General features: G+C 52.5%; 1 protein-coding gene across 1 annotated transcript in view; it reads left to right on the top strand.

The window, feature by feature from the left end:
- LOC147729472 (unconventional myosin-X-like) overlaps nucleotides 1–24584 on the top strand; it is a 763954-nt gene that overhangs the window by 463673 nt on the left and 275697 nt on the right. The window contains exon 16 of the mRNA XM_086954339.1: nucleotides 19074–19142. Within this exon, the coding sequence (XP_086810465.1) occupies nucleotides 19074–19142 (69 nt within the window). The remainder of the gene's footprint in view (nucleotides 1–19073; nucleotides 19143–24584) is intronic.

Here is a 24584-nt window from a genome sequence, read left to right as displayed (position 1 = left end):
TGTGGCCGTTTTTTTTCTCCCCTTTCCTAGTCCACAGAGGGCACGGAGACAGAGACAGAGAAATGAATGCAGCTTCACTGTGCGGCTGGGAAAGGGGAGAAAAAAAACCGGCCCACAGAGGGCACGGAGGTACCGGCCCTTCGGCCGATGCCCGAATGCCCGCATTGCCAATCCGCCCCTGGAGAAGGTGTGACGCGAATGGCGGGGTGTCTGCTTCACTGTGGTACCCGGTGTCTAGGCCCCTCGACCATCACCTCAATAATGCACACACGGGGATTTAGTATGGGTGTGAGACCACGAGCAGTCATCACCCATCTGGCCACGCCTCACCAGAGGATGCAGAGGGTGCACTTCCGGGTGACTTGTGTTCAGCAGGACCGCTCACCTGCTGCATCCCTTCCCAAGCCAGACTTGAAATCAATGTCATTTCATGTGCCATGTAAAGTTCTGGAGTCGCTGGCTGGGTTGAGGGTTTGGCCATAAGGTTCAGGTTGAGGGTTCGGCCGGAGGGTTCGGGTTGAGGGTTTGGCCGGAGGGTTCTTGTTGAGGGTTCGGCCGTTGGGTTCGGCCGGAGGCTCCAGGTTCGGGTTGAGGGTTTGGCCATTTGGTTTGGCCGAAGGGTTCGGGTTGAGGGTTCGGCCATTGGGTTCGGGTTGAGGGTTCAGCTGTTGAGTTCGGTTGAGGGTTCGGCTGTTGTGTTCGGCCGGAGGGTTCGGGTTGAGGGTTTGGCCGGAGGGTTCAGCCGGTAGGGTTCGGTCGGAGGGTTCGGCAGTTGGGTTCGGGTTGAGGGTTCGGCCAGAGGGTGTACGGCCGAAGGGTTCGGGTTGAGGGTTCGGCCGTTGGGTTCGGGTTGAGGGTTCAGCCAGAGGGTTCGGCCGGAGGGTTCGGGTTGAGGGTTTGGCCGTTGGGTTTGGTCTGGAGGGTTCTGGTTGAGGTTTCGGCCGGAGGGTTCGGGTTGAGTGTTTGGCCAGAGGATTCGGGTTGAGGGTTTGGCCGTTGGGTTCGGCCGTAGGGTTCGGGTTGAGGGTTCGGCCGTTGGGTTCGGCCGGAGGGTTCGGGTTGAGGGTTCGGCCGTTGGGTTCGGCCGTTGGGTTTGGCCGTTGGGTTTGGCCGTTGGGTTTGGCCGTTGGGTTTGTCCGTTGGGTTTAGCCGTTGGGTTTGGCTTGAGGGTTTGGCTTGAGGGTTTGGCTTGAGGGTTTGGCTTGAGGGTTTGGCTTGAGGGTTTTGGTTGAGGGTTCGGCCGTTGGGTTCGGCCGTTGGGTTCGGCTTGAGGGTTTGGCTTGAGGTTTTTGGTTGAGGGTTCGGCTGGAGGGTTCGGCTGGAGGGTTCGGCTGGAGGGTTCGGCTGGAGGGTTCGGCTGGAGGGTTTCGGGTTGAGAGTTTGGCCGTTGGGTTTGGCCGTTGGGTTTGGCCGTTGGGTTTGGCCTGAGGGTTTGGCCTGAGGGTTTGGCCTGAGGGTTCGGGTTGAAGATTCGGGTTGAGGGAAGGCCGGGGGCGGTATCGCGGATGCTGAGTTGGATGATGTGGATCCTTGTTGGGGAGTTGGATTGGGTTTGGCCGGAGGCTTCAGCCGGTAGGGTTCGGTCGGAGGGTTCGGCAGTTGGGTTCGGGTTGAGGGTTCGGCCAGAGGGTGTACGGCCGAAGGGTTCGGGTTGAGGGTTCGGCCGTTGGCTTCGGGTTGAGGGTTCAGCCAGAGGGTTCGGCCGGAGGGTTCGGGTTGAGGGTTTGGCCGTTGGGTTTGGTCTGGAGGGTTCTGGTTGAGGTTTCGGCCGGAGGGTTCGGGTTGAGTGTTTGGCCAGAGGATTCGGGTTGAGGGTTTGGCCATTGGGTTCGGCCGTAGGGTTCGGGTTGAGGGTTCGGCCGGAGGGTTCGGCCGGAGGGTTCGGCCGGAGGGTTCGGCCGTTGGGTTAGGCCGTTGGGTTCGGCCGTTGGGTTTGGCCGTTGGGTTTGGCCATTGGGTTTGGCCGTTGGGTTCGGCCGTTGGGTTCGGCTTGAGGGTTTGGCTTGAGGGTTCGGTCAGAGGGTTTGGGTTGAGGGTTCGGCCGTTGGGTTTGGCCGGAGGGTTCGGGTTGAGGGTTTGGCCGTTGGGTTCGGCCGTTGGGTTTGGCCGTTGGGTTTATCCGTTGGGTTCGGCCATTGGGTTTGGCCGTTGGGTTTGGCCGTTGGGTTCGGCCGTTGGGTTCGGCTTGAGGGTTCGGCTTGAGGGTTCGGCTTGAGGGTTTGGCTTGAGGGTTTGGCTTGAGGGTTTTGGTTGAGGGTTCGGCCGTTGGGTTCGGCTTGAGGGTTTGGCTTGAGGGTTTGGCTTGGGGTTTTTGGTTGAGGGTTCGGCTGGAGGGTTCGGCTGGAGGTTTTGGGTTGAGAGTTTGGCCATTGGGTTTGGCCATTGGGTTTGGCCATTGGGTTTGGCCATTGGGTTTGGCCCTTGGGTTTGGCCCTTGGGTTTGGCCCTTGGGTTTGGCCTGAGGGTTTGGCCTGAGGGTTTGGCCTGAGGGTTTGGCCTGAGGGTTTGGCCTGAGGGTTCGGGTTGAAGATTCGGGTTGAGGGAAGGCCGGGGGCGGTATCGCGGATGCTGAGTTGGATGATGTGGATCCTTGTTGGGGAGTTGGATTGGGTTTGGCCGGAGGCTTCAGCCGGTAGGGTTCGGTCGGAGGGTTCGGCAGTTGGGTTCGGGTTGAGGGTTCGGCCAGAGGGTGTACGGCCGAAGGGTTTGGCCATTGGGTTCGGCCGTTGGGTTCGGGTTGAGGGCTCAGCCAGAGGGTTCGGCCGGAGGGTTCGGGTTGAGGGTTTGGCCGTTGGGTTTGGTCTGGAGGGTTCTGGTTGAGGTTTCAGCCGGAGGGTTCGGGTTGAGTGTTTGGCCAGAGGATTCGGGTTGAGGGTTTGGCCATTGGGTTCGGCCGTAGGGTTCGGGTTGAGGGTTCGGCCGTTGGGTTCGGCCGGAGGGTTCGGGTTGAGGGTTCGGCCGTTGGGTTCGGCCGTTGGGTTCGGCCGTTGGGTTCGGCCGTTGGGTTTATCCGTTGGGTTCGGCCATTGGGTTCGGCCGTTGGGTTCGGCCGTTGGGTTCGGCCGTTGGGTTTGGCTTGAGGGTTTGGCTTGAGGGTTTGGCTTGAGGGTTTGGCTTGAGGGTTTGGCTTGAGGGTTTTGGTTGAGGGTTCGGCCGTTGGGTTCGGCCGTTGGGTTCGGCCGTTGGGTTCGGCTTGAGGGTTTGGCTTGGGGTTTTGGTTGAGGGTTCGGCTGGAGGGTTCGGCTGGAGGGTTCGGCCGGACGTTTCGGGTTGAGAGTTTGGCCATTGGGTTTGGCCGTTGGGTTTGGCCGTTGGGTTTGGCCGTTGGGTTTGGCCCTTGGGTTTGGCCCTTGGGTTTGGCCCTTGGGTTTGGCCTGAGGGTCCGGGTTGAAGATTCGGGTTGAGGGAAGGCCGGGGGCGGTATCGCGGATGCTGAGTTGGATGATGTGGATCCTTGTTGGGGAGTTGGATTGGGTGGTATCAGCTGGAGCACTGTTGGCACCTCACGGGCATCGATTCGCACTGCCTTCTATAGTCTATTGTTTTCTTCCCTCTCCGGCCAGTAAGCTTCTCCTTCATTGTCGGACTGACCCCGGCGTTGGGGTGAGACTTCAATGCTTTTAAACCAAGAGATAATCCTGGCTACAGTCTCTTGACCTTTCCCAGCGGTCACCATGGTTCAGTCGCTTCTTAGGACTCTTCAGACCCCTGGCTCAGAGTCCTAAACCTCCACCCTGTCTATCCATCTCTGATGACAGCCTGGTCCCCAGGCAGGAGAGATGATGGCTTTGCTCCTCGTTTTTTGCTGCTCCGGTCATTACGTTGCAAGCGTTGTGCCTGGCTCTCCAGGTTGTCATGAGCTGGCGGCATCCATCCCTGGTATGTGGGAATGGTGCCCCGGCGGGGTCCATTAAACATCAGGGTCCCTGGGGCTTGTTGAGTAGTGCACTGTTGCATTCTCCGATACTCTGAGAAATGACTGGAGGTGACGGTCAAGAATAGCTCGTTCGGCCAAAGCGATATGGAGCGACTTGTTCAAGGTGCGCATTCATCTTTTGGTTTCACCGTTGACATGTGGCCATTGAAGTGTAATGCAGCATATTACTAGGTGTTTGAGTAAGTCTCCGAATTCTGCACCGTGAAAGGGTGGTCGATTCTCGCTCTTAATTTTGGTGGTGAAGCTGAATATGTTAAACGTTTTCTCCAGGATGGAAGCAACATGGGTGAATGCCGAAGCATCGATTACTTCCACACAGGATATTTGGAGTAACTGTCCATCGGGAGCATCGTGGCTCTCGCATCTGGGAAGCTTCCGAAGTCTGGACTCCACTTGGATAACGGTATCACACATGGCTCTTCAGTAATTTTAGCTGCAGGTTACACGGCACGCTTATCAGTTGGCGCACTGAACATTTCCGAAGGATTTCTTCCACCATGTTCTCAAGCCCAGGGAATCACACTTTGTCTCTCATACAGGACTTCATCTTCATGGTGCCTTTGTGCCTGCCGTGCTCCAACTGTGTCATGTGGCGTTGTAGGGCAGGTGGTATTACAATGGGAGACCCTTGCAGGAGGATTCAATCTTGGCTTTTCTGAATTTGTCTCGTACTCTCCACATCCTCAGCCCTTCCTTGTCTTGCCCGGGCCACTCGTTGGCATCTTGAAGGAAGTTCTTCCACGTTCCGTTCTGGATGGTGGCCTTCACATGAGTGATACCAGGGTCTGTTCCGGCTGCCTCTTTGATGTCCTCCAGGTTCAGAGCTTTGGGACAGGCAGCACTTGAGACCATATTGATATATTCTTCCACTGCTTCAGTACTGTTGACATTTTGGTTGACTGAAGACATGTGGTGGCGAGAGAGGAAATCGGCGGTGTGTTTAGCTTCAGGTCGGTATACCACCTCCATTTGGTAATGCTGTAGCTGGATGGCCCATCTCTCAATCCTCAGGGGCAGGTGTGGAGTGGACCCATGAAACAGCTGGAAGAGAGATGGTGGTTTGTGATGACTTTAAACGGTTGCCCGCTTAAATAAAGGTGGCTAAGACCCCGTGCCCACTTACTTGGCAGAGGTTACCGCTCAATTTCAGTGTAGCGTGCTTCAGTCTGCATTAGTGGCTTGCAGGCAAATGCTAACGCCGACCATTGATCAGGCTACTGCTCTTGAGCCAGCACGGCTCCCAGAACTACAGGAGTGGAATCCACTAATAGTTCAGTGTATTTGGCTGGGTCAAAATACTCCAATATGGTGTTGTCGAGGAGCGCTTCTTTGATCTTCTGGAATGAGTCTTCTTCCTGGCAGCCCCATATCCACTTTGCTTCTGCCTTTGTGAGGGCCATTAAAGGTTCTGCGAAAGTGGTGAGATCAGGAATTAACCTCCAGCAGTATATGGCTGTCCCTAAGAAGCCGGGCGCACTTCCGACACCGTAGTTGGTGCTGGTGCATGTTTGATGGCTTGTGATTTGTGGGGATCGACTTGTATTGCATTCTAATTGAATACATATCTAAAGAATTCAATGTGGATGACTGAATGAATGAACACATTTCCTTATGCAACGAGACTCTGTGCTCCCATAGGCGCCACAAGGTTGCTCAGACGTGCTTCTGATGTTCAGCCGCTGTGGCGGAGTGGACGAGAATATCATCACTGACATTCAGGACACCGGGTAGTAATGTTTCACGTATTGAATTCTGGAATACTTTGGCGGCTGATATACCAAAGTTTAGACACGTGTACTGGTATAATCCCTATGTGCGTGCTGAAGGTGGTAATGTATCTGCTTTCTTTGGCTAGCAGCAGCTGACGATAGCGAGCGTTTAAGTCCAACTTAGCAAACCATCAGGAGCCATTTACTTCCGCTATAATATCATCCATGGTGGGCATTATGCGTCATTCCCGTTTGATGGCACTGTTCAGCAGTCGCATGTTGATGCACAAGCTTACATTCCCTGGTTGGTTTGGTTTTTCCCCAATTATCATTGGGGAGACCCATGGTGAGGCAACAGAAACCTTCTCTATCACTACTTGCTCCTCGAGCTTCTCGTTATCTTGCTCCACCACAAGTTGGAGATGGAGGGGAATGCTCCGGTGACTTAGTGCTACTAGTGTGACCGCAGGGTCGATAAGCAGCTTGACAGGACAGTACTTGAGGCCGTGAGCCTACTAAGCAGTTCAGAGAATTGATCCACCAGGTAATTGACTTGATGTGACCTCACACTCTTCGCAAAGGACACTAGACCATGATCTTCCGCAGTGTGTCTTCTGATCATCATGCAGGCTTCCTTGTCAATAACGTGGAACTTTGTCATGACTTCTTGGCTACTGGATTGCACTGGCATGGACATGCGTCCGCAGAGGAGTAAGGGCGATTGACTTTCATATGTGAAAATCTTGATGGCACTAGCTGAGGATTTGGTCAAAGATGGTTGTATTACTGCACTCCCATCCTGTGGACAAATGCTCAGTTATCGATGATGGATTTCACTTCGGACCCAGCGACATGGATGACACTCGTGGGTTGTGGCCTCCGGTAGCGTTTTAGTTCTGTCATGAATGAGATGAGGAACATCGTTTCTTCCTCGGGTAAGGAATCTTCCGGGCGGTGACTCTGTCTTGATGGAGGCTTTGTGTCGTCCGGGTGTGTGAAGTTCTTCAGGGACAGCTGACCCACTGCTTTCATGGCAGCCTGCCTCCTCTGGAGGTCTTTTCCTTATCTTCCTCCTGTAGATGGATGCTAAGGTATGTTATGTTATAAAGGAATTTATATCGTGCACAAATACTCTAGAGTGTCCTGGCGCGCAGATGGACTGTGGCAGATGGACTGTGGCAGATGGACTGTGGCAGATGGACTGTGGCAGGGGGGAGCAATGATGTTAAGGACGACTGATTGAAAAGATTTGAGTTGTTTTTTTAAAAATACGGAAATTATGGATATGCTGAAGATCCGCAGGAAGGGAATTCCACGCAGTAGCTGCTTTGACAGAGAGAGACTGTGGTTGTTGATTCCACAATTGGAGCACGTGCGGCCTTGGGCCGGGCACTTGCTGACAGGATGTACCCACTGGCTGCAGTACCCGCACTTAGGCCTCATGGGCGGGTATCCTCGTCCCTTGGTAGTCTCACTTCTGCCCTTTGTACGGATGGCATCGGCCTGTTTGACTGTGTTAGTTGTGGCTTTCTCAGGTGTTTGTGGTAGATCCATCTCGTTGGTTCGGGCTGCAGACCAGTCGTGCGCCCTCGCTAAGATCAGGATATCACCTAGACCGATGTCGGGTTGCCTCAGGATCAAACTGCGGAAACCACAGCCCCTGGCAGACCTGCACACATGGGAATGTCTCACAAAAACACACTGCAGACATGGGAACGTCACACATCAACATGCTGCACACATGGGAATGTCACATAAACACCACACAATTGAATGTCACACATAAACGCACTGCACACATGGGAATGTCATGTGTTAGCACACTGCACACATGGGAATGTCACACATAAACACACTGCGCACATGGGACTGTCATGTGTTAGCTCACTGCACACATGGAAATGTCACACATAAACACACTGCGCACATGGGAATGTCATGTGTTAGCACACTGCACACATGGGAATGTGACATATAAACACGCGGCATACATGGGAATGTCACGCATAAGCCAACCCAAAGCTTGGCAGATATGGGGTCCGGGTGATACCACCCAGAGCCGGGAGGCCTGTCCCGTGACCACCCTCGTGCCTGCTTTACACCCACCACAACAGCGTCCGCCTCGTGTCACATGTACCCCCCCCCCCCCCCCCCTCCGGAGTGGCATCCATCTCTGCCCACTCTGCGCCCTCCAGAAGGGTCTCCATCTTTACCAGCGCTCACTCTGTTGGAAGTCCGGGGTGGGGGGCTCCATCGTTGCCCCCCTTGGTTTGACCTCGGCGGGAGGTCACCGACGGTGCATTAGGGCCTGGCTCTGGGGGCAGGGAGGGGGGCTGGATGCAGCACGTGTCCCAGTACCCGGATGTGACTGTGGAGTCTTCATCTGCGCCCCCTCCCTCCAGGCTACAGCTCCGGCTGGTCTTCAGTGCGCTTTGACGCATCCGCTGCCCTGGCTGCCCCCCCCCCCCCTCCCTCCAGGCTACAGCTCCGGCTGGTCTTCAGTGCCCTGGCTGCCTTCCCGCCCCCCTTTCCAGGCTACAGCTCCGGCCTGGTCTTCAGTGCGCTTTGACGCATCCGCTGCCCTGCCCCCTCCCCCCCCCCCCTGGGCCCCTTCCCTCCAGGCTACAGCTCCGGCCTGGTCTTCAGTGCGCTTCGACGCATCCGCTGCCCTGTCCACCCCCACCCCCCTACGGAGGCCGCTTCCCCTTCCTTTTCCGCTCAAACTATTTTTAAATCTTTCATTGTTGGTGTTTCTTAGCGTCCTCTTGGGCTGTGCGTGTCCGCTCAGGGTCCCAGGCCCTGCCCCCAACCCCTCGTTTCCTTGTCTGAGCGTGTGTGCGTGCACCCCTGCATACACTTGTGTGTATGCACCCCTGCATGTACGTGTGCTTGCGTGCACACCTGCATTTACGTGTGCGAACGCACACCTGTATGTAAGTGTGTGCGTGTACGCCTCCATGTACATATGTGTGCGTGCTTGCCTGCATATCTGCACGCCTGCCTGTACACGTGTGTATGTACGTGTGCATGCATGCATGTACGTGTGAATGCGAGCGTGCATGTAAGTGTGTGTGCGCACGTGCACGCCTCCATGTACGTTTGTGTGCGTGCATATACCTCTGTGTACACGTGCAGGTACGTGTGTGTGTGCGTGCGTGCACACCATGTCAAGTCAGAGTCTTGCTTCTAGCACCAGCTGAGAGCCGGTGGCCTGCCTGTGGGGCCCGTGGGGCCCCTCCTCTCAGGACTTCTCCTTCATGACATGTGCCCCCCCCCCCGACCAGCACACGGGGCACCGGGTGAGACCCCTCCAGTGGCCTAGACCGTGGTAACAGCCCCGCCCCCTTCTCTATGCTGTCCTTAGATTGTGTATTTACCATTGAAACCTCTGATATGACCGTAAGATGAATTCACACACCTCTCCAGCGGTCTGTATTCACACACCTCTCCAGCGGTCTGTATTCACCCACCCCTCCAGCGGTCTGTATTCACCCACCTCTCCAGCGGTCTATATTCACACACCCCTTCAGCGGTCTGTATTCACACACCTCTCCAGCGGTCTGTATTCACACACCTCTCCAGCGGTCTGTATTCACCCACCTCTCCAGCGGTCTGTATTCACCCACCTCTCCAGCGGTCTGTATTCACCCACCTCTCCAGCGGTCTGTATTCACCCACCTCTCCAGCGGTCTGTATTCACCCACCTCTCCAGCGGTCTGTATTCACCCACCCCTCCAGCGGTCTGTATTCACCCACCCCTCCAGCGGTCTGTATTCACCCACCCCTCCAGCGGTCTGTATTCACCCACCTCTCCAGCGGTCTGTATTCACCCACCCCTCCAGCGGTCTGTATTCACACACCTCTCCAGCGGTCTGTATTCACACGCCTCTCCAGCGGTCTGTATTCACCCACCTCTCCAGCGGTCTGTATTCACCCACCTCTCCAGCGGTCTGTATTCACCCTCTCCAGCGGTCTGTATTCACACACCTCTCCAGCGGTCTGTATTCACACACCTCTCCAGCGGTCTGTATTCACACACCTCTCCAGCGGTCTGTATTCACCCACCCCTCCAGCGGTCTGTATTCACCCACCCCTCCAGCGGTCTGTATTCACACACCCCTCCAGCGGTCTGTATTCACACACCTCTCCAGCGATCTGCATTCACACACCTCTCCAGCGGTCTGTATTCACACACCCCACCAGCGATCTGTATTCACGCACCTCTCCAGCAGTCTGTATTCACACACCCCACCAGCGATCTGTATTCACGCACCTCTCCAGCGGTCTGTATTCACACACCCCACCAGCGATCTGTATTCACGCACCTCTCCAGCAGTCTGTATTCACACACCTGTCCAGCGGTCTGTATTCACACACCTCTCCAGTGGTCTGTATTCACCCACCTCTCCAGCGGTCTATATTCACACACCCCTTCAGCGGTCTGTATTCACACACCTCTCCAGCGGTCTGTATTCACACACCTCTCCAGCGGTCTGTATTCACCCACCTCTCCAGCGGTCTGTATTCATCCACCTCTCCAGCGGTCTGTATTCACCCACCTCTCCAGCGGTCTGTATTCACCCACCCCTCCAGCGGTCTGTATTCACCCACCCCTCCAGCGGTCTGTATTCACCCACCTCTCCAGCGGTCTGTATTCACCCACCCCTCCAGTGGTCTGTATTCACCCACCTCTCCAGCGGTCTGTATTCACACACCTCTCCAGCGGTCTGTATTCACACCCCTCTCCAGCGGTCTGTATTCACCCACCTCTCCAGCGGTCTGTATTCACCCACCTCTCCAGCGGTCTGTATTCACCCACCTCTCCAGCGGTCTGTATTCACCCTCTCCAGCGGTCTGTATTCACCCACCTCTCCAGCGGTCTGTATTCACACACCTCTCCAGCGGTCTGTATTCACACCCCTCTCCAGCGGTCTGTATTCACATCCCTCTCCAGCGGTCTGTATTCACATCCCTCTCCAGCGGTCTGTATTCACATCCCTCTCCAGCGGTCTGTATTCACCCACCTCTCCAGCGGTCTGTATTCACCCACCTCTCCAGCGGTCTGTATTCACCCTCTCCAGCGGTCTGTATTCACACACCTCTCCAGCGGTCTGTATTCACCCTCTCCAGCGGTCTGTATTCACACACCTCTCCAGCGGTCTGTATTCACACCCCTCTCCAGCGGTCTGTATTCACACCCCTCTCCAGCGGTCTGTATTCACCCACCCCTCCAGCGGTCTGTATTCACCCACCTCTCCAGCGGTCTGTATTCACCCACCTCTCCAGCGGTCTGTATTCACCCTCTCCAGCGGTCTGTATTCACACACCTCTCCAGCGGTCTGTATTCACACACCTCTCCAGCGGTCTGTATTCACCCACCCCTCCAGCGGTCTGTATTCACCCACCCCTCCAGCGGTCTGTATTCACCCACCCCTCCAGCGGTCTATATTCAACGACTGCGCTAACACTCTATATTCACCCACCTCACATCAGAAGTGGTGTATTCTGTGTATTTGTTAAAAGCTTTGGCTTCAGTATGTGCATCAGAAGTGGTGTCCGCGGTGTGTGCGTCAGTAGTCGTGTCTGCAGTGTGTGCGTCAGTAGTCGTGTCTGCAGTGTGTGCACCAGAAGTGGTGTCCGCGGTGTGTGCGTCAGTAGTGGTGTCCGCGGTGTGTGCGTCAGTAGTGGTGTCTGCAGTGTGTGCGTCAGTAGTCGTGTCTGCAGTGTGTGCGTCTGTAGTCGTGTCTGCAGTGTGTGCGTCAGTAGTCGTGTCTGCAGTGTGTGCGTCAGTAGTGGTGTCTGCAGTGTGTAGGTCATAAGTGGTTTCGGAGTTGAAAATGGTGTTTGCGTGAGAAGTGGTGCCTGCATTGTATGCGTCAGAAGTTGTGTCTGAAGTGTATGCATCAGATGGTGTGTGCGGTGCATGTATCAGGAGTGGTGTCTGTGGTAAATGCTTCAGAATTGTTGTCTGTGGTGTATGCATCAGGAGTGGTGCTGGCAGTGTACGTATCAGAAGTGGTGTCTGCACTGTACGTATTAAACTTGATGTCTGCGGTGTGTCCGAAGTTATGTCTGAGGTGCATGCCTCAAAAGTTGTATCTGAGGTGTATGCTTCAGAAGTGGTGTGTGCGAAGTAGGCATAAGGAGTGGTGTGTGCAATGTACATATCAAATATGATGTATGTGGTGTGTGTGCCAGAGGTTATGTCTGAGGTGTATGGGTCAAAAGTTGTATCTGAGGTGTATACGTCAGAAGTGGTGTGTGCGATGTAGACATCAGGTGTGGTGTGTGTGATGTATGTATCAAATATGATGTGTGTCAGAAGTTATGTCTGAATTGTACGCGTCAAAAGTTGTATCTGAGTTGTATGCGTCAGAAGTGGTCTGTGTGAGATATGCATCGGAAGAGGTGTGTGCTGTCTATACTTCAGAAGTTATGTATGCGTTAAGTGGGCTCTACTTTCTATTCATCAGAAGCGGTGCCTGCAGTGTGTCAGAAGTGGTGTCTGTGGTGTATGGGTCAGTTGTGGTGTTTGCGGTGTATGTGTCAGTTGTCGTTTTTGCGGTGCATAAATCAGTTGTGGTGTCTGCGGTGCATGCATCAGTTGTGTCTGCGGTGCATGCATCAGTTGTGGTGTCTGCGGTGCATGCGTCAGTTGTGGTGTCTGCGGTGCATGCGTCAGTTGTGGTGTCTGCGGTGCATGCGTCAGTTGTGGTCTCTGTGGTGCATGCGTCAGTTGTGGTGTCTGCGGTGCATGCGTTAGTTGTGGTGTCTGCGGTGCATGCGTCAGTTGCGGTGTCTGTGGTGCATCCGTCAGTTGTTGTGTCTGTGGTGCATGTGTCAGTTGTGGTGTCTGTGGTGCATGTGTCAGTTTTGGTGTCTATGGTGCAGGGGTCAGTGGTATTGTCTGCGGTGCATTCGTCAGTTGTGGTGACTGTGGTGCATGTGTCAGTTGTGGTGTCTGCGGTGGATGTGTCAGTTGTGGTGTCTGCGGTCCAAGTATCAGTTGTGGTGTCTGCGGTGCATGCGTCAGGTGTGGTGTCTGCGGTGCATGCGTCAGGTGTGGTGTCTGCGGTGCATGCGTCAGGTGTGGTGTCTGCGGTGCATGCGTCAGGTGTGGTGTCTGCGGTGCATGCGTCAGGTGTGGTGTCTGTGGTGCATGTGCATGTGTGGATAACCAACAGAAGGACCCCTTTCCCTCCTGAGGCGGAAGCCGGGAGGTCTCTCTCTTTCACTTTGCCTGACACCCTAGGAATTGTTGTTTCTACTTTGTTATAAGGATTGGAGCGATGACAGTTCTAGGTGGTTATGGCGCTTTACACTCTATAGGCAAAATTTGTCGGATGCACTGTGCTAATTTGTGTCGTTGGGTGCCTAGGTATGGGTTGTCCTCCTTACCCACCAATAATCCGCAGATTTAAGTATATACATACAATCCTATCACACCAACAAGAACTATTGAACAGACAAGTTATCAAATATTTCAATACACAGAATTAATACAAATTGAGTTGAAAATGTGATTCATTTAATTTTTTAGGCTTTCTCCAAGTCCAGCCAACACGTGTTTCGTCGAATGGACAGGAACCCACGACTTCGTCAGGGCTGGGAAAAAAAACATACAATATAGAAAATATTGGAATTGCGAGATACATTATCTCAAAATCATTATTTTGGCATGAAGTAATTACGGTTATATTTTCTATATTGTATGTTTTTTTTCCCAGCCCTGACGAAGTCGTGGGTTCCTGCCCATTCGACGAAACACGTGTTGGCTGGACTTGGAGAAAGCCTAAAAAATTAAATGAATCACATTTTCAACTCAATTTGTATTAATTCTGTGTATTGAAATATTTGATAACTTGTCTGTTCAATAGTTCTTGTTGGTGTGATAGGATTGTATGTTTTTACTTTGTTTTTGCCTGTGCTTGATTAAAAAGCACTTTTAAAACTTGCATTTCTCTAGTGCGCTCTTTAGCGCTTGACTAAAAAGCGCTTAAGATTAGAGACCCCTCAGCGCTCCTAAGCGCTCTGTGCCCCTCCCCTACCCCGGACCGCCCTCGGCTGAGCATCGACGCCGAGGGCTGGGATTCGATCTTGGCGGCCATATTGGGTGTGGGCCAGGCGAATCGCGCGCTCTAGCAGCGCTATAAAAAGGAATTAGGGACTATTGGTCCAGCGATAACCAACAGAAGGACCCCTTTCCCTCCAGAGGCGGAAGCCGGGAGGTCTCTCTCTTTCACTTTGCCTGACACCCTAGGAATTGTTGTTTTTACTTTGTTTTTACCTGTGCTTGATTAAAAAGCACTTTTAAAACTTGAATTTCTCTAGTGTGCTCTTTAGCGCTTGACTAAAAAACGCTTTAGATTAGAGACCCCTCAGCGCTCCTAAGCGCTCTGTGCCCCTCCCCTACCCCGGACCGCCCTCGGCTGAGCATCGACGCCAAGGGCTGGGATTCGATCTTGGCGGCCATATTGGGTGTGGGCCAGGCGAATCGCGAGCTCTAGCAGAGCTATATAAAGAACGGTCATGACTCCGCGCAGCGGACGTGCCGGACCTGCGCCGGACCTGCGCCGGAGTCGTGCCAGAGTCCTGCCCGTTTGCGCCCGTTCGCGCCCAGTCGGGCCCATGGCCCAGGATCTCTGATACATCAGCCACATGCCCCCTAACATACTCTCGCCTGACACTTCTCTCGCTTAAAGGGGTACTCCCATTTTCCTGCAGCCATTCGGTGGACCTTGGACTCGGTGGCTTATCTTGTAAACACTGTTCCTTTAGGGCTACTGAGGCTAACACTACACAAAGTCCTAAAAATAGTACAGCTGAGACCGCTTTAAAGATGGCATTGGTTAATTGCCGTTCCTTACCAAAGCATGCCACGGAAATCGCCCTTCTAATCGAAGATTTGAACGTGGACATTCTCTGTCTAACAGAAACGTGGCTCGGATCGTCCTCCGGCCCCGACATTGTCCGAGCCCTACCTGCTGGAGACTTGATCCAACATAGGGATCGCGAACCTAAAGTTGGTGGAGGGATCGCCATTTTATACAGGGAACATTTAGTTTGTCGCTTGATCGACAGCACCATCCCAGACTGTGAGAGTACACAATTTTCCATCACCCAATCCTCAGAACTGTCAATCTCCGGTCTCTTAATTTACCGTCTACCTGGCCTGATAGGTCAATTTGTAGAAGGGTTAATTGAAACTATTCTGGAATCAGCCAGTATGGTCTCTAATTTTATAGTGTTAGGTGACTTGAACCTCCATTTCAACAATCCTTTGGACACCATTGCCACGGAATTAACCAAAGATTTAGCTGCCTGCCAACTTAATTTGATTGTTCGGCACCCTACTCACTCTAAAGGGAATCTCTTAGACCCCATATTCTCCAACGTTGCAGAATTGTCCACAGCTGAACCATATCCTATCCCTTGGTCAGACCATATGGTAATCCCCTTTTCATGGAAAATAAATAGACCAAGCACCAAACAACCTTCCCATAAAACCTTAGGTAGGCGCTGGACAAAACTAGAACCCAGCGACTGGATAGAATCATTGAAGCAGAACGAACCTCTGGCCAATCAGAATATCTAGAGGGCCAACACAGACTTCAACCGATGGATTGAGCAATCATTGGATAGTGTGCTCCCAAAAAAACGTATTGTAAATAAAAAAGGTCCGAATAAACGGCCTTGGTTCAACTCAGAACTAAGGTCCCTTAAACAGGAATGTAAACGAGAGGAAAGACAACGGCGGAAACACTTCGACGAGGAGAAGAAAATCAAATACAAACTTATAATAAAGAAATATAAAGCTGCCCTCAATACAGCCAAATCCACCTTTTATGCTGAAAAAATCGAAAAATCCACTAACGCTCCCAGAGAAATGTTCAGAATAGTAAAAACTTTGGTAAAAGCCAGCCGATCCCCCCTCGTTGCAATGAACTAGCAAGCTTCTTTGCCACAAAAATCGAAAAGATTCTCCTTTCTCTTCCTCCTCTTCCCGTAGTTGAATCCAACCCTCCCCCGATGGATGACACTAATTCTATATTACCTCACCTCGCATCCTTCCATCCGCTTAGTGACGAACTTCCCCCCCCCCCCCCTTTTCAACTCCATAAAAAGCGGTTCTCCACTTGATCCCGCTCCCATGTCCATTTTGAAACTGGCCCTACCCCATGTTAGCAAACACATCATTGACCTTGTCAACACCTCCCTGGACTCTGGCATAGTACCACAAGACTGGAAACTAGTCATGGTAAAGGCCCTGCTGAAGAAACCAAATCTCAACCCTGATGATTTCTCCAACTACCGCCCCATCTCCCTCCTTCCTGGCATCAGTAAGCTTACCTAAAAATGGGTGAATAAACAACTAGCATCTTACTTGGAGACCTATGACTTGCTACACCCCACCCAAACAGGATTCCGGAGGGACAGGGAACCGAAACAGATCTGTTGAGGGTGGTCGAGGCTTCCAGGAGGATTCTGGACGCAGGTGGCAGCGCGGCCATTATCCTCCTGGACCTCAGCGCCGCCTTTGACACGGTTAACCACCGTGTCCTCTTAGCCCGCCTTGAGAGAATCGGAGTCACAGGCAGGGCCCTTGAGTGGCTCGGGTCCTTCCTTAGCAACAGTGTCTTTAAGGTCTTCTCGGAAACCAACTGCTCCCTCCCAGTGCCATTACAATGTGGGGTACCACAGGGTTCCTCCCTCAGCCCCACACTGTTTAATGTGTACATGGCACCTTTAGCAGAGGTAGTAGCTCCCTTTGGAATCCAGCTGGTAAGCTACGCTGATGATACCCAGCTAGTAGTCTCCCTAAACCAGGTGGAATCCCCTCCGATTAATCTTTGCAGCTGCCTGGGAGCGGTTGCAGAGTGGATGGATGCGTCCCACCTGAAACTGAATGGGGGGAAAACTGAGCTGATGTTGCTTGGAAGGAAGGCCACTTTTAACACCTCCTCAATGTGGCCTCCTTGCATGGGGCCCGGGCCCATCCCAAAATCCGAGATAAAAAGCCTCAGGTTCTGGCTCGACACGGAACTGTCTTTCAAAATCCAGGCAAGAAAGACAGTGGCTACTTGCTTTGGTTTAATGAAAACAATCCGTAATATTCTCCCCCAGTTACCCGAAACTGCTAGGAAAACCATAGTCCAGTCCCTCATTCTGTCAAGGCTGGACTATGGGAATGCACTCTACCTAGGAGCCCCCACTTCAGTCACCCGACAACTTCAGATTGCCCAAAATTCCGCAGCAAGGCTACTCACTGGTACCAGCCATCGTACTTCAGTGGCACCTTCGCTAAGGACCCTGCACTGGCTCCCAATAAAGGAGCGGGTCCATTTCAAGACCCTCTGTTTGGTCCATAAAACTCTTTATGGGAATGGCCCTCCCATCTTAAATGATATGGTCAGACCATATAAACCATCTAGGGATCTTCGCTCAAAACAGCAGAACCTTCTCATAATTCCCAGGACCAACAGAGTGCGATCAGGGGACCGTCTCTTCTCGCGAAATGCAGCCAGGCTGTGGAATGCTCTCCCTCTCCCACTTCGCCAAGAACCCAGCCTGCCCGCATTTCGAAAAAAACTAAAAACAGCACTGTTCCCCAAGACATAGATAAGCTGGCTCCTATACTTTAGTTTCCTTGTCAACTCCTTCTGTTCAATATCAAGCGATGGGATGCTTCCGAGTAGCCATGCGCTATAGAAGAACCTTTTCAATTCAATTCAATTCAATGTGTCAGTTGTGGTGTCTGCGGTCCAAGTGTCAGTTGTGGTGTCTGCGGTGCATGCGTCAGGTGTGGTGTCTGCGGTGCATGCGTCAGGTGTGGTGTCTGCGGTACATGCGTCAGGTGTGGTGTCTGCGGTGCATGTGTCCGTTGTGATGTCTGCGGTGTATGCGTCAGTTGTGATGTCTGCGGTGTATGCGCCAGTTATGGTGTCTGCGGTGTATGCGCCAGTTGTGGTGTCTGCGGTGTATGTGTCAGTTTTGGTGTCTATGGTGCATGGGTCAGTGCTATTGTCTGCGGTGCATGCATCAGTTGTGGTGACTGCGGTGCATGCGTCCATTGTGGTGACTGCGGTGCATGCGTCAGTAGTGGTGACTGCGTTGCATGCGTCAGTTGTGGTGACTGCGGTGCATGCGTCAGTTGTGGTGTCTGCGGTGCATGCGTCAGGTGTGGTGTCTGCGGTGCATGCGTCAGGTGTGGTGTCTATGGTGCATGGGTCAGTGGTATTGTCTGTGGTGCATTCGTCAGTTGTGGTGTCTGCGTTGTATGTGTCAGTTGTGGTTTCTGCGGTGTATGCGTCAGTTGTGGTTTCTGCGGTGTATGTGTCAGTTGTGGTGTCTGCGGTGCATGCGTCAGTTGTGGTGTCTGTGGTGCATGTGTCAGTGGTATTGTCTGCGGTGCATGCGTCAGTTGTGGTGTCTGCGGTGCATGCGTCAGTTGTGGTGTCTGTGGTGCATGTGTCAGTTGTATTGTCTGCGGTGCATGCGTCAGTTGTGGTGTCTGCGGTGCATGCGTCAGTTGTGGTGTCTGTGGTGCATGTGTCAGTGGTATTGTCTGCGGTGCCTGTGTCGGTTGTGCTGTCTGCGATGTACGTGTCAGAAGTGATGGATGCATCAAAAGTGATTCTTGCAGTGTAAGTGTCAGAAGTGGTGTTTTGGTGTGTTATGTTATATTATGTTAATTGTTTATCCATTTAGCGCACGTACGCCCATGGGCTTCATGGCGGTATTGAACAGTGGGTTTGAAGACATAACACAGCAAGGCATTTTCAGCAGTCATCTATTTAGAGTATGCCTGTTTAAAAAGCCAGGTCTTGAAAGCATGTCTAAAAGAAAGAAGGTTTTCAGTTTGTCGCAAGGATTGTGGCAAGGAGTTCCAAAGGGAGGCTGCAAGGTAGTGAAAGCTGCTGCCTCCCTGACGTTTTTTCTTATACTGGGGTACCAAAAGTAAATCTTTATGGGCTGAACGAAGGCTGCGTGAAGGGATATATTTACATATCAGCTGCCTTATAAATTTCGGACCCTTATTTTGCAAAGCTTTAAAAATAATACATCCGACCTTGAATGCGGCTCTCTGCGCCACAGGCAGCCAGTGTAGTTCTTCTAAGCCTGGCCTGATGGACGGCCACTTAGGTTGCTTATGAATAAGCCTGGCTGCCTGATTCTGCAGATACTGCAGTCTTTTAAGCTGACCAACTGGAAGACCCAGATAAAGACTGTTCGAAAAATCAAGGCGGGATAAGACCAAGGCGAGGTGTGTGTGTCAGAAATGGTGTCTGTGTTGTATGTACCGAAGAGATGACTGCGGTGTATGGAATTTAGGCTTTTCACCAACTTGTACAGTGGGAAGAAAGATGTTTGTCTTATTTTGGAAGTCTGTCGAAATATGATTCTGAATTTGTTTTTCCTTTTTTAAGGGGAACCACTACTATGTGAAGCCCAGGGTGACGGACCACCAGTTTGGCATCAAGCACTATGCCGGAGAGGTGAGCTTAGAATGGTATACAGATTCTGTCTCTTGACTGGTATGGTATTTTGTGATGTAATGGCAGGTGTGACACACGTACATCTGATAGAGACTTTTAGCTGCAGATTCCATTCCTTAGCCCTGAATTTTCCCAGGCATCAGGCTGGATCTGGAAACTTTTGCTGAGCAATACCCCTTGCATGCACCGTCGGGTGGTTCCATTCGGCTCCACGTGATGTCAGTAGCGTCGGTTATGATGTCGCCACCCAGATGCCCGGACATCAGTTCTTTTCTTTCTACATCAGTAAAGCGCCGATCCATGAAGAGCTACGCCTTTGTTGCCTTTTGACAGGGTTTTTCTCGTCTTTTGTCGAATTGGAATTTTTTCCATCTTTGTGTGCAAGGGATGTCTTTGAGGAAGACCGGTTTCAAGGCCTGCCACCACCACCTTGTCTGTCTCTGGTGTCTCAAGTCCAAACACAACTCTAAGTCATGCTCGGACTGCCGGGTCATGGTCAAAGGCCATGAGGGAGTAGGCGATGAAGATCCTTGTGGCCCGGCAGTCAACACCGTCGAGCGAGACGCTGCAGAGGTCCTGGTGTCGACCGAAGAAGAGGATCACTTCTGGAGCCCTAAGTTCTCTTCGTCCCACTCGAGGTCCTCGGGACACTCTGGTATGAGGCATAAGAAGTCCAAGCGAACGTCATCTTCACCCCGGCTGTCGTCCTTCAACAAGAGAGGTAAGGAGCACCGATGCTCTAGGCACAGTTCTGCGGAGCGGGAGCTTGGGTTGACTTGCGCCTCCCTTCATTTCCGGGAGATGGAGTGACCCCTTGCTCAGATGAAAGAATTTTGAGGCCATGCAGCATGTATTTGAGTGGGCTCGCTGGTGCATCCTTGGGCCCCACGGGGTGGAAGAGTTCCCATTGGGTGTGACACTATCGGCTCCGGCTGCAGCACCAGTTGGGCCTCATGGATCTCATCCCAGATCCGGGTTAACGCCAGGCATGCCAACGCGACCTCCTCAGGCATCAGAACCAAAGTCGGTGGCTGCAGTGCTGCCGGTGCCCATTGGCAGTACCAGTCCCAGCCACATCCCCGACGACTTGGAGTCATAACGTCATCACTCGATGCCGATTCTGACATTGATTGACCACAAGAGTTCTATGTTGTTGCCTGAGCACCTTGAGGATGGCTCAGGAGAGGAATGGGAGGGGTCTATGGACCCTCTGGAACACCAGGATGACTCTGCAAAGAAGTTGAACTGATATGGGGAACTTGTGGAAGCAACTGGACTGGACAAGCTCCAGATACTGGCATGCTCTCTCTGCCCACAGTTGCTACGGAGGAGGGGGCATCCTATGCCATGGTAGTAAAGAGGGCAGCTCAAGTCCTTGGACTAGAGCTGTCCTCAGGCAGGTCAGGACTAATCTCCTGACTGAAGTGTGTGAGAAGTTGGCCCGATATGCAACGTTCGCTATTCTAGCGACCGCTATGTATCGTTCCAACGACCCTTATGGTGTTTGGTTGTAAGTCAACCTATAGACCAGCTATCCTAGTAGCGTGGATACGAGCAGTCTAAGGCTAAAGACTCGAGAGGGCGCGTTAAGCCAGCTGTTTACCACACATGTACCCCTTGAACACCCAGTGAAAGGACACCACACAAGTGTTATGAAAATAAACAGGATATTTATTAAGATTCACAACAGCCCTGGACTCTTTATGAGGACAGGGTACTAAGCACAAACCAAATCTCTTAGGAAAATACTTCAAGTGCACAATTAAAACAAGTGTCCGAGGACACGGAAAGTTTAAGGTCTCGGGCGGACCCGATAAGGCAAGTCGGAAGCGAGGGACTCGGGACCCTAGAGTAAAGAGGCTATGCAGGCACCGAAATGCCGAGTTACCTAGCCACGAGGGCTGCGGCTGCACAAGTCTTACAGGCGTCGGGGTCTTCGCTGACGAGCCAGGAGCCGGAAGAAAAGGAGTTGCTGGCCGGCGACCAGTGATGAATAGTTCGTAGAGATCCAAGCCTGGATCAGAGATTGTTGATACCTGAAAGCAGAGGGGACCAAGTTCGTACTACTAGCCAGTAGTCAGAGGGTACCAGGATGGCACCGGTTGGCCGTCACCTCGACCAGGTGAGTGGGCGACGCTAGGCTCTGCAGTCTCACGGACCAGGAGGCGTTGTCGGCGACCACGGCGGAGGTGCGAGCTGTCCCACGAAGGATGATGCTGTCGGCGTCGCTGGGCCCAGGATGGGGCAACAAGCCTTGGCAGATCTCAGGGCCACGTGGTGGGCCTAAGATGGCGTCTTGAGTGGACCAGGAGGGTCCGGGGTGCTTCTCGCAAAGATGGAAGCAAGGGCCAGTCTGGAGCAACCAGACCAGCAGTGTTGATTGTCGGATGTCGTCACAGAAGGGCACAAGCCAGCGGCTAGTGACCAGACAACGTGCTGAGCAGCGAGCAGAAGGGCCCCACGCAGATCGTGGAGATGCTGGGAGACTGCACTTCGGTGCTGGAGCGGCTCAGGGTCGGGGCTTCTCGGACCCCAGAGCACTCACCAGGGAATCGCTTCGATGGTCGTGCTGGTTAAGAGCGTGCAGGTTCTGATGATGGCCGGTCCCTCGAGGTCTCGTCGCACCCACAGATCACAGCTGAGCTGATGACGTGGGTAGAGGTCAGAGGTGCCAGGGAAGCCGGTTCTCGTCGAGCTGGGCCGTCGGATCCTTGAGGAAGGACTTGCAGCAAACCGCAGAGTTCTTAGATGGTGCCCGCTGATGCAGGGTGACTACTCCTTAGTCACAAGGGAGAAATCTTGAGAAGAGTCTTGAGTGTCCTTTCGTAGAAAGTAGTTCTTGATTCAAAGATGATCTAATTTGGAAGGGTCCCCGCTCCGGCCTTTATTCTAAAGAAAGGGGTGGGTACATGACTAGGTCCTGCCCTAAGGGTGGGACCAGGAAGGGAGGTAGTTACACCCCTCTCCCCTGCCGGACTTTCCCCAGGCCAGGGCTGGTGCCCCTGGAACTGGTTCTGACCGGCAGATGCGTAGTGAGCACCGGGGTGCCACTCCGCAGTCACCTTCTCGCAAAAGCCCTACCTACCCAGAATACACAAACCCTGTCTGGGACGGTGCGAACACCGCCCTCGACAGGAAACCCTTTGTCCAAGCTCTCCTCGCTGGAAGGACTCCCAGCAGCAGGAGGTCAGACTCGTGTCTGTGGTGGCAGCATCCATTTTGTGGAGCTGAGGCTTTAGTTAACTTTAACCGGGGTTCACAGTTACGTACATGTCGTGTCCCTCTAGAAGGGCGGAATGCTAACCTCGTCGCCAGAGTTGGTGAGAGGGCAGCATCCCGATTCGTATGACACCTTACTCGACATGTCTTGATAACGCGACACCGAAGTTACCGATGTGGTACGCGTTATCATGGAACAGCCATTGGGTCTTGATTCCGCAAGCTGCAACCGGGCTCGGCTCGGGCCAGAACCTAGTTCACACGAGCCCATGCACTCTGCCTTCAGGATTGTCAAGGCCTGCCATAGGAGTGACTGATAGCAACTCGAGTGTCCATTGTATGGTTAGATATAGGGCTACTATATCTAAAGCAAAGTGTGATTACACGACTTCGCCCCAGCTGTCATGCAGCCAGTTGTGTCAAATTTAGGAGGCCAGCCAGGGGTGGCATAATACATGCTGCAGCCCCTGACGGCCCTGGGTACACCTATGCCCTGAGTTACAGGGTCTGATAAGGTGGCCCAGTACCAATTGGTAAATGCACCTAGGGTACATATTGTAATTTAGAAAGAGAACAGCCAGGCTGTGGGTCTGATTAGCAGGCCCACAGCCAGAGAAAGTCGTAAACCAGTGAAACAAAAGCAAAAAATCTGGGTGATCATAGGATTGCAGACCCTACTCTCCTACAAAGTGCTTCAACCTGGGGCTTTCACTTGCGAACCCCTTTTGCCCTTAAATAAGGCACTTACAGACATTCTTCTAGGCACGTGGTCCAAGCCTAGCACAGGGGCTCCTGTGAATAGGACAGTTGCACACTGCGACCTCTCAGCACTGGGTGATCCGGAGTTCCTCAGCCAACACCCTACCCCAGAAAGTGGGGTGGTGCGTTCCCTCCCGCCTCTATGGACAGGGAATCCAAAATTGTATCTAATTCTCCCAATATACAGTGTGAGCCACCATTGCAACTTACATGGACTGACTATGCCTTAACCGAGTTTGCGATTAAAAGCCATAAAGTAGAATATAGGGGTCAACATCAATGGCAGAAGGTTTCGCCAGAAAACTTTCAAGCTTCTCTGAAAGCTCCTCGAAATAAACCCTCAGATAGTCTAGAAGAAGCGCTTACAAATTATAACCTAGCACTAATTCAAACCCTTGACCATCTTGCACCAGCAAAACGCTCCCCCACTCATCCAAAGCGCCAGCAAGCTATCTGGTATACACCTCCTCTACGTACACAAAAAAACGATGTAGGAAACATGAAAGAAAATTGAATATCTCCCACAAGGAAAGTGATCAAACTCAGTTTTTAGCCTCTTTGTCGAGTTACCATAATAGTATCAAGCTTGCACGAAGGAATCACATTTCCACCCAACTTACCTAGGCTGGTAATGCGCCGAAGGTTTTACATAACATTCTTCAGCAATTTATAAACCCGAAGGCCTGTGGAAATGCAGAAGCTCCTACACAATCACTCTGCAATAAACTTGCATCATACTTTTCTCAAAAACTCGAATCAATTTGACAGTATCGTCTCCTTGGGTAGCTCACGTCAATTGCCTACGGCACTAGATGCACCAGGATTGACTCCTTCCACGCTACTTGAGAATTTTCCTCCACTTACTATCGCAGATGTACAGGCTCTAATGCACCTAGTGAAGTCTGGATCTCCTTGCGACTTGATCCCGGCTAGAATAGTTAGCACTCTTATTCCTCAACTTGCACCACTGTTTGAACATCTTTTGTAATGTAATGTAATGTAATGTAAGCGGATTTGTAGAGCGCGTGGTTACCCGGAGGCGTCCCAGCGCTGAAAGAGCCAAGGTTTCTGAAGGGGAAATACTAAGTTAAGGGCCCTGGGGGAAGAGGAAGGCTTGGGGAAGCTTCCGGAACCGCAAATGACCCGCTTCCGCTCGCAGCTGCAGCGGGAGTGAGTTCCACAGACTCGCTGCATTAACGGAGAATCGACGACCTCCTGTTCGTACCCTCTTCACTCTCGGAATTCTGGCCAGACATTTATGATCAGAGCGAAGGGACCTGTTGGCCTTATAAGGAGAGCCTAAGCTCTTCAAAATAGAAGGTCCTTTGCCTTGTAGGGATTTGTGAGCAATGCACAAAGATATAAACTTTATCCTCTCACGAATAGGCAGCCAATGAAGCAATCTAAGGGCCGGTTTCGCTGAGGACCTTGCCAAAGTACCTGTAAGCAGCCTGGCTGCGGAGT

This window comes from Lissotriton vulgaris, chromosome 2_1 (genome assembly GCF_964263255.1).
Source record: "Lissotriton vulgaris chromosome 2_1, aLisVul1.2, whole genome shotgun sequence".
NCBI lineage: Eukaryota > Metazoa > Chordata > Amphibia > Caudata > Salamandridae > Lissotriton > Lissotriton vulgaris.
This window is presented reverse-complemented; position numbering and strand designations above follow the sequence as displayed.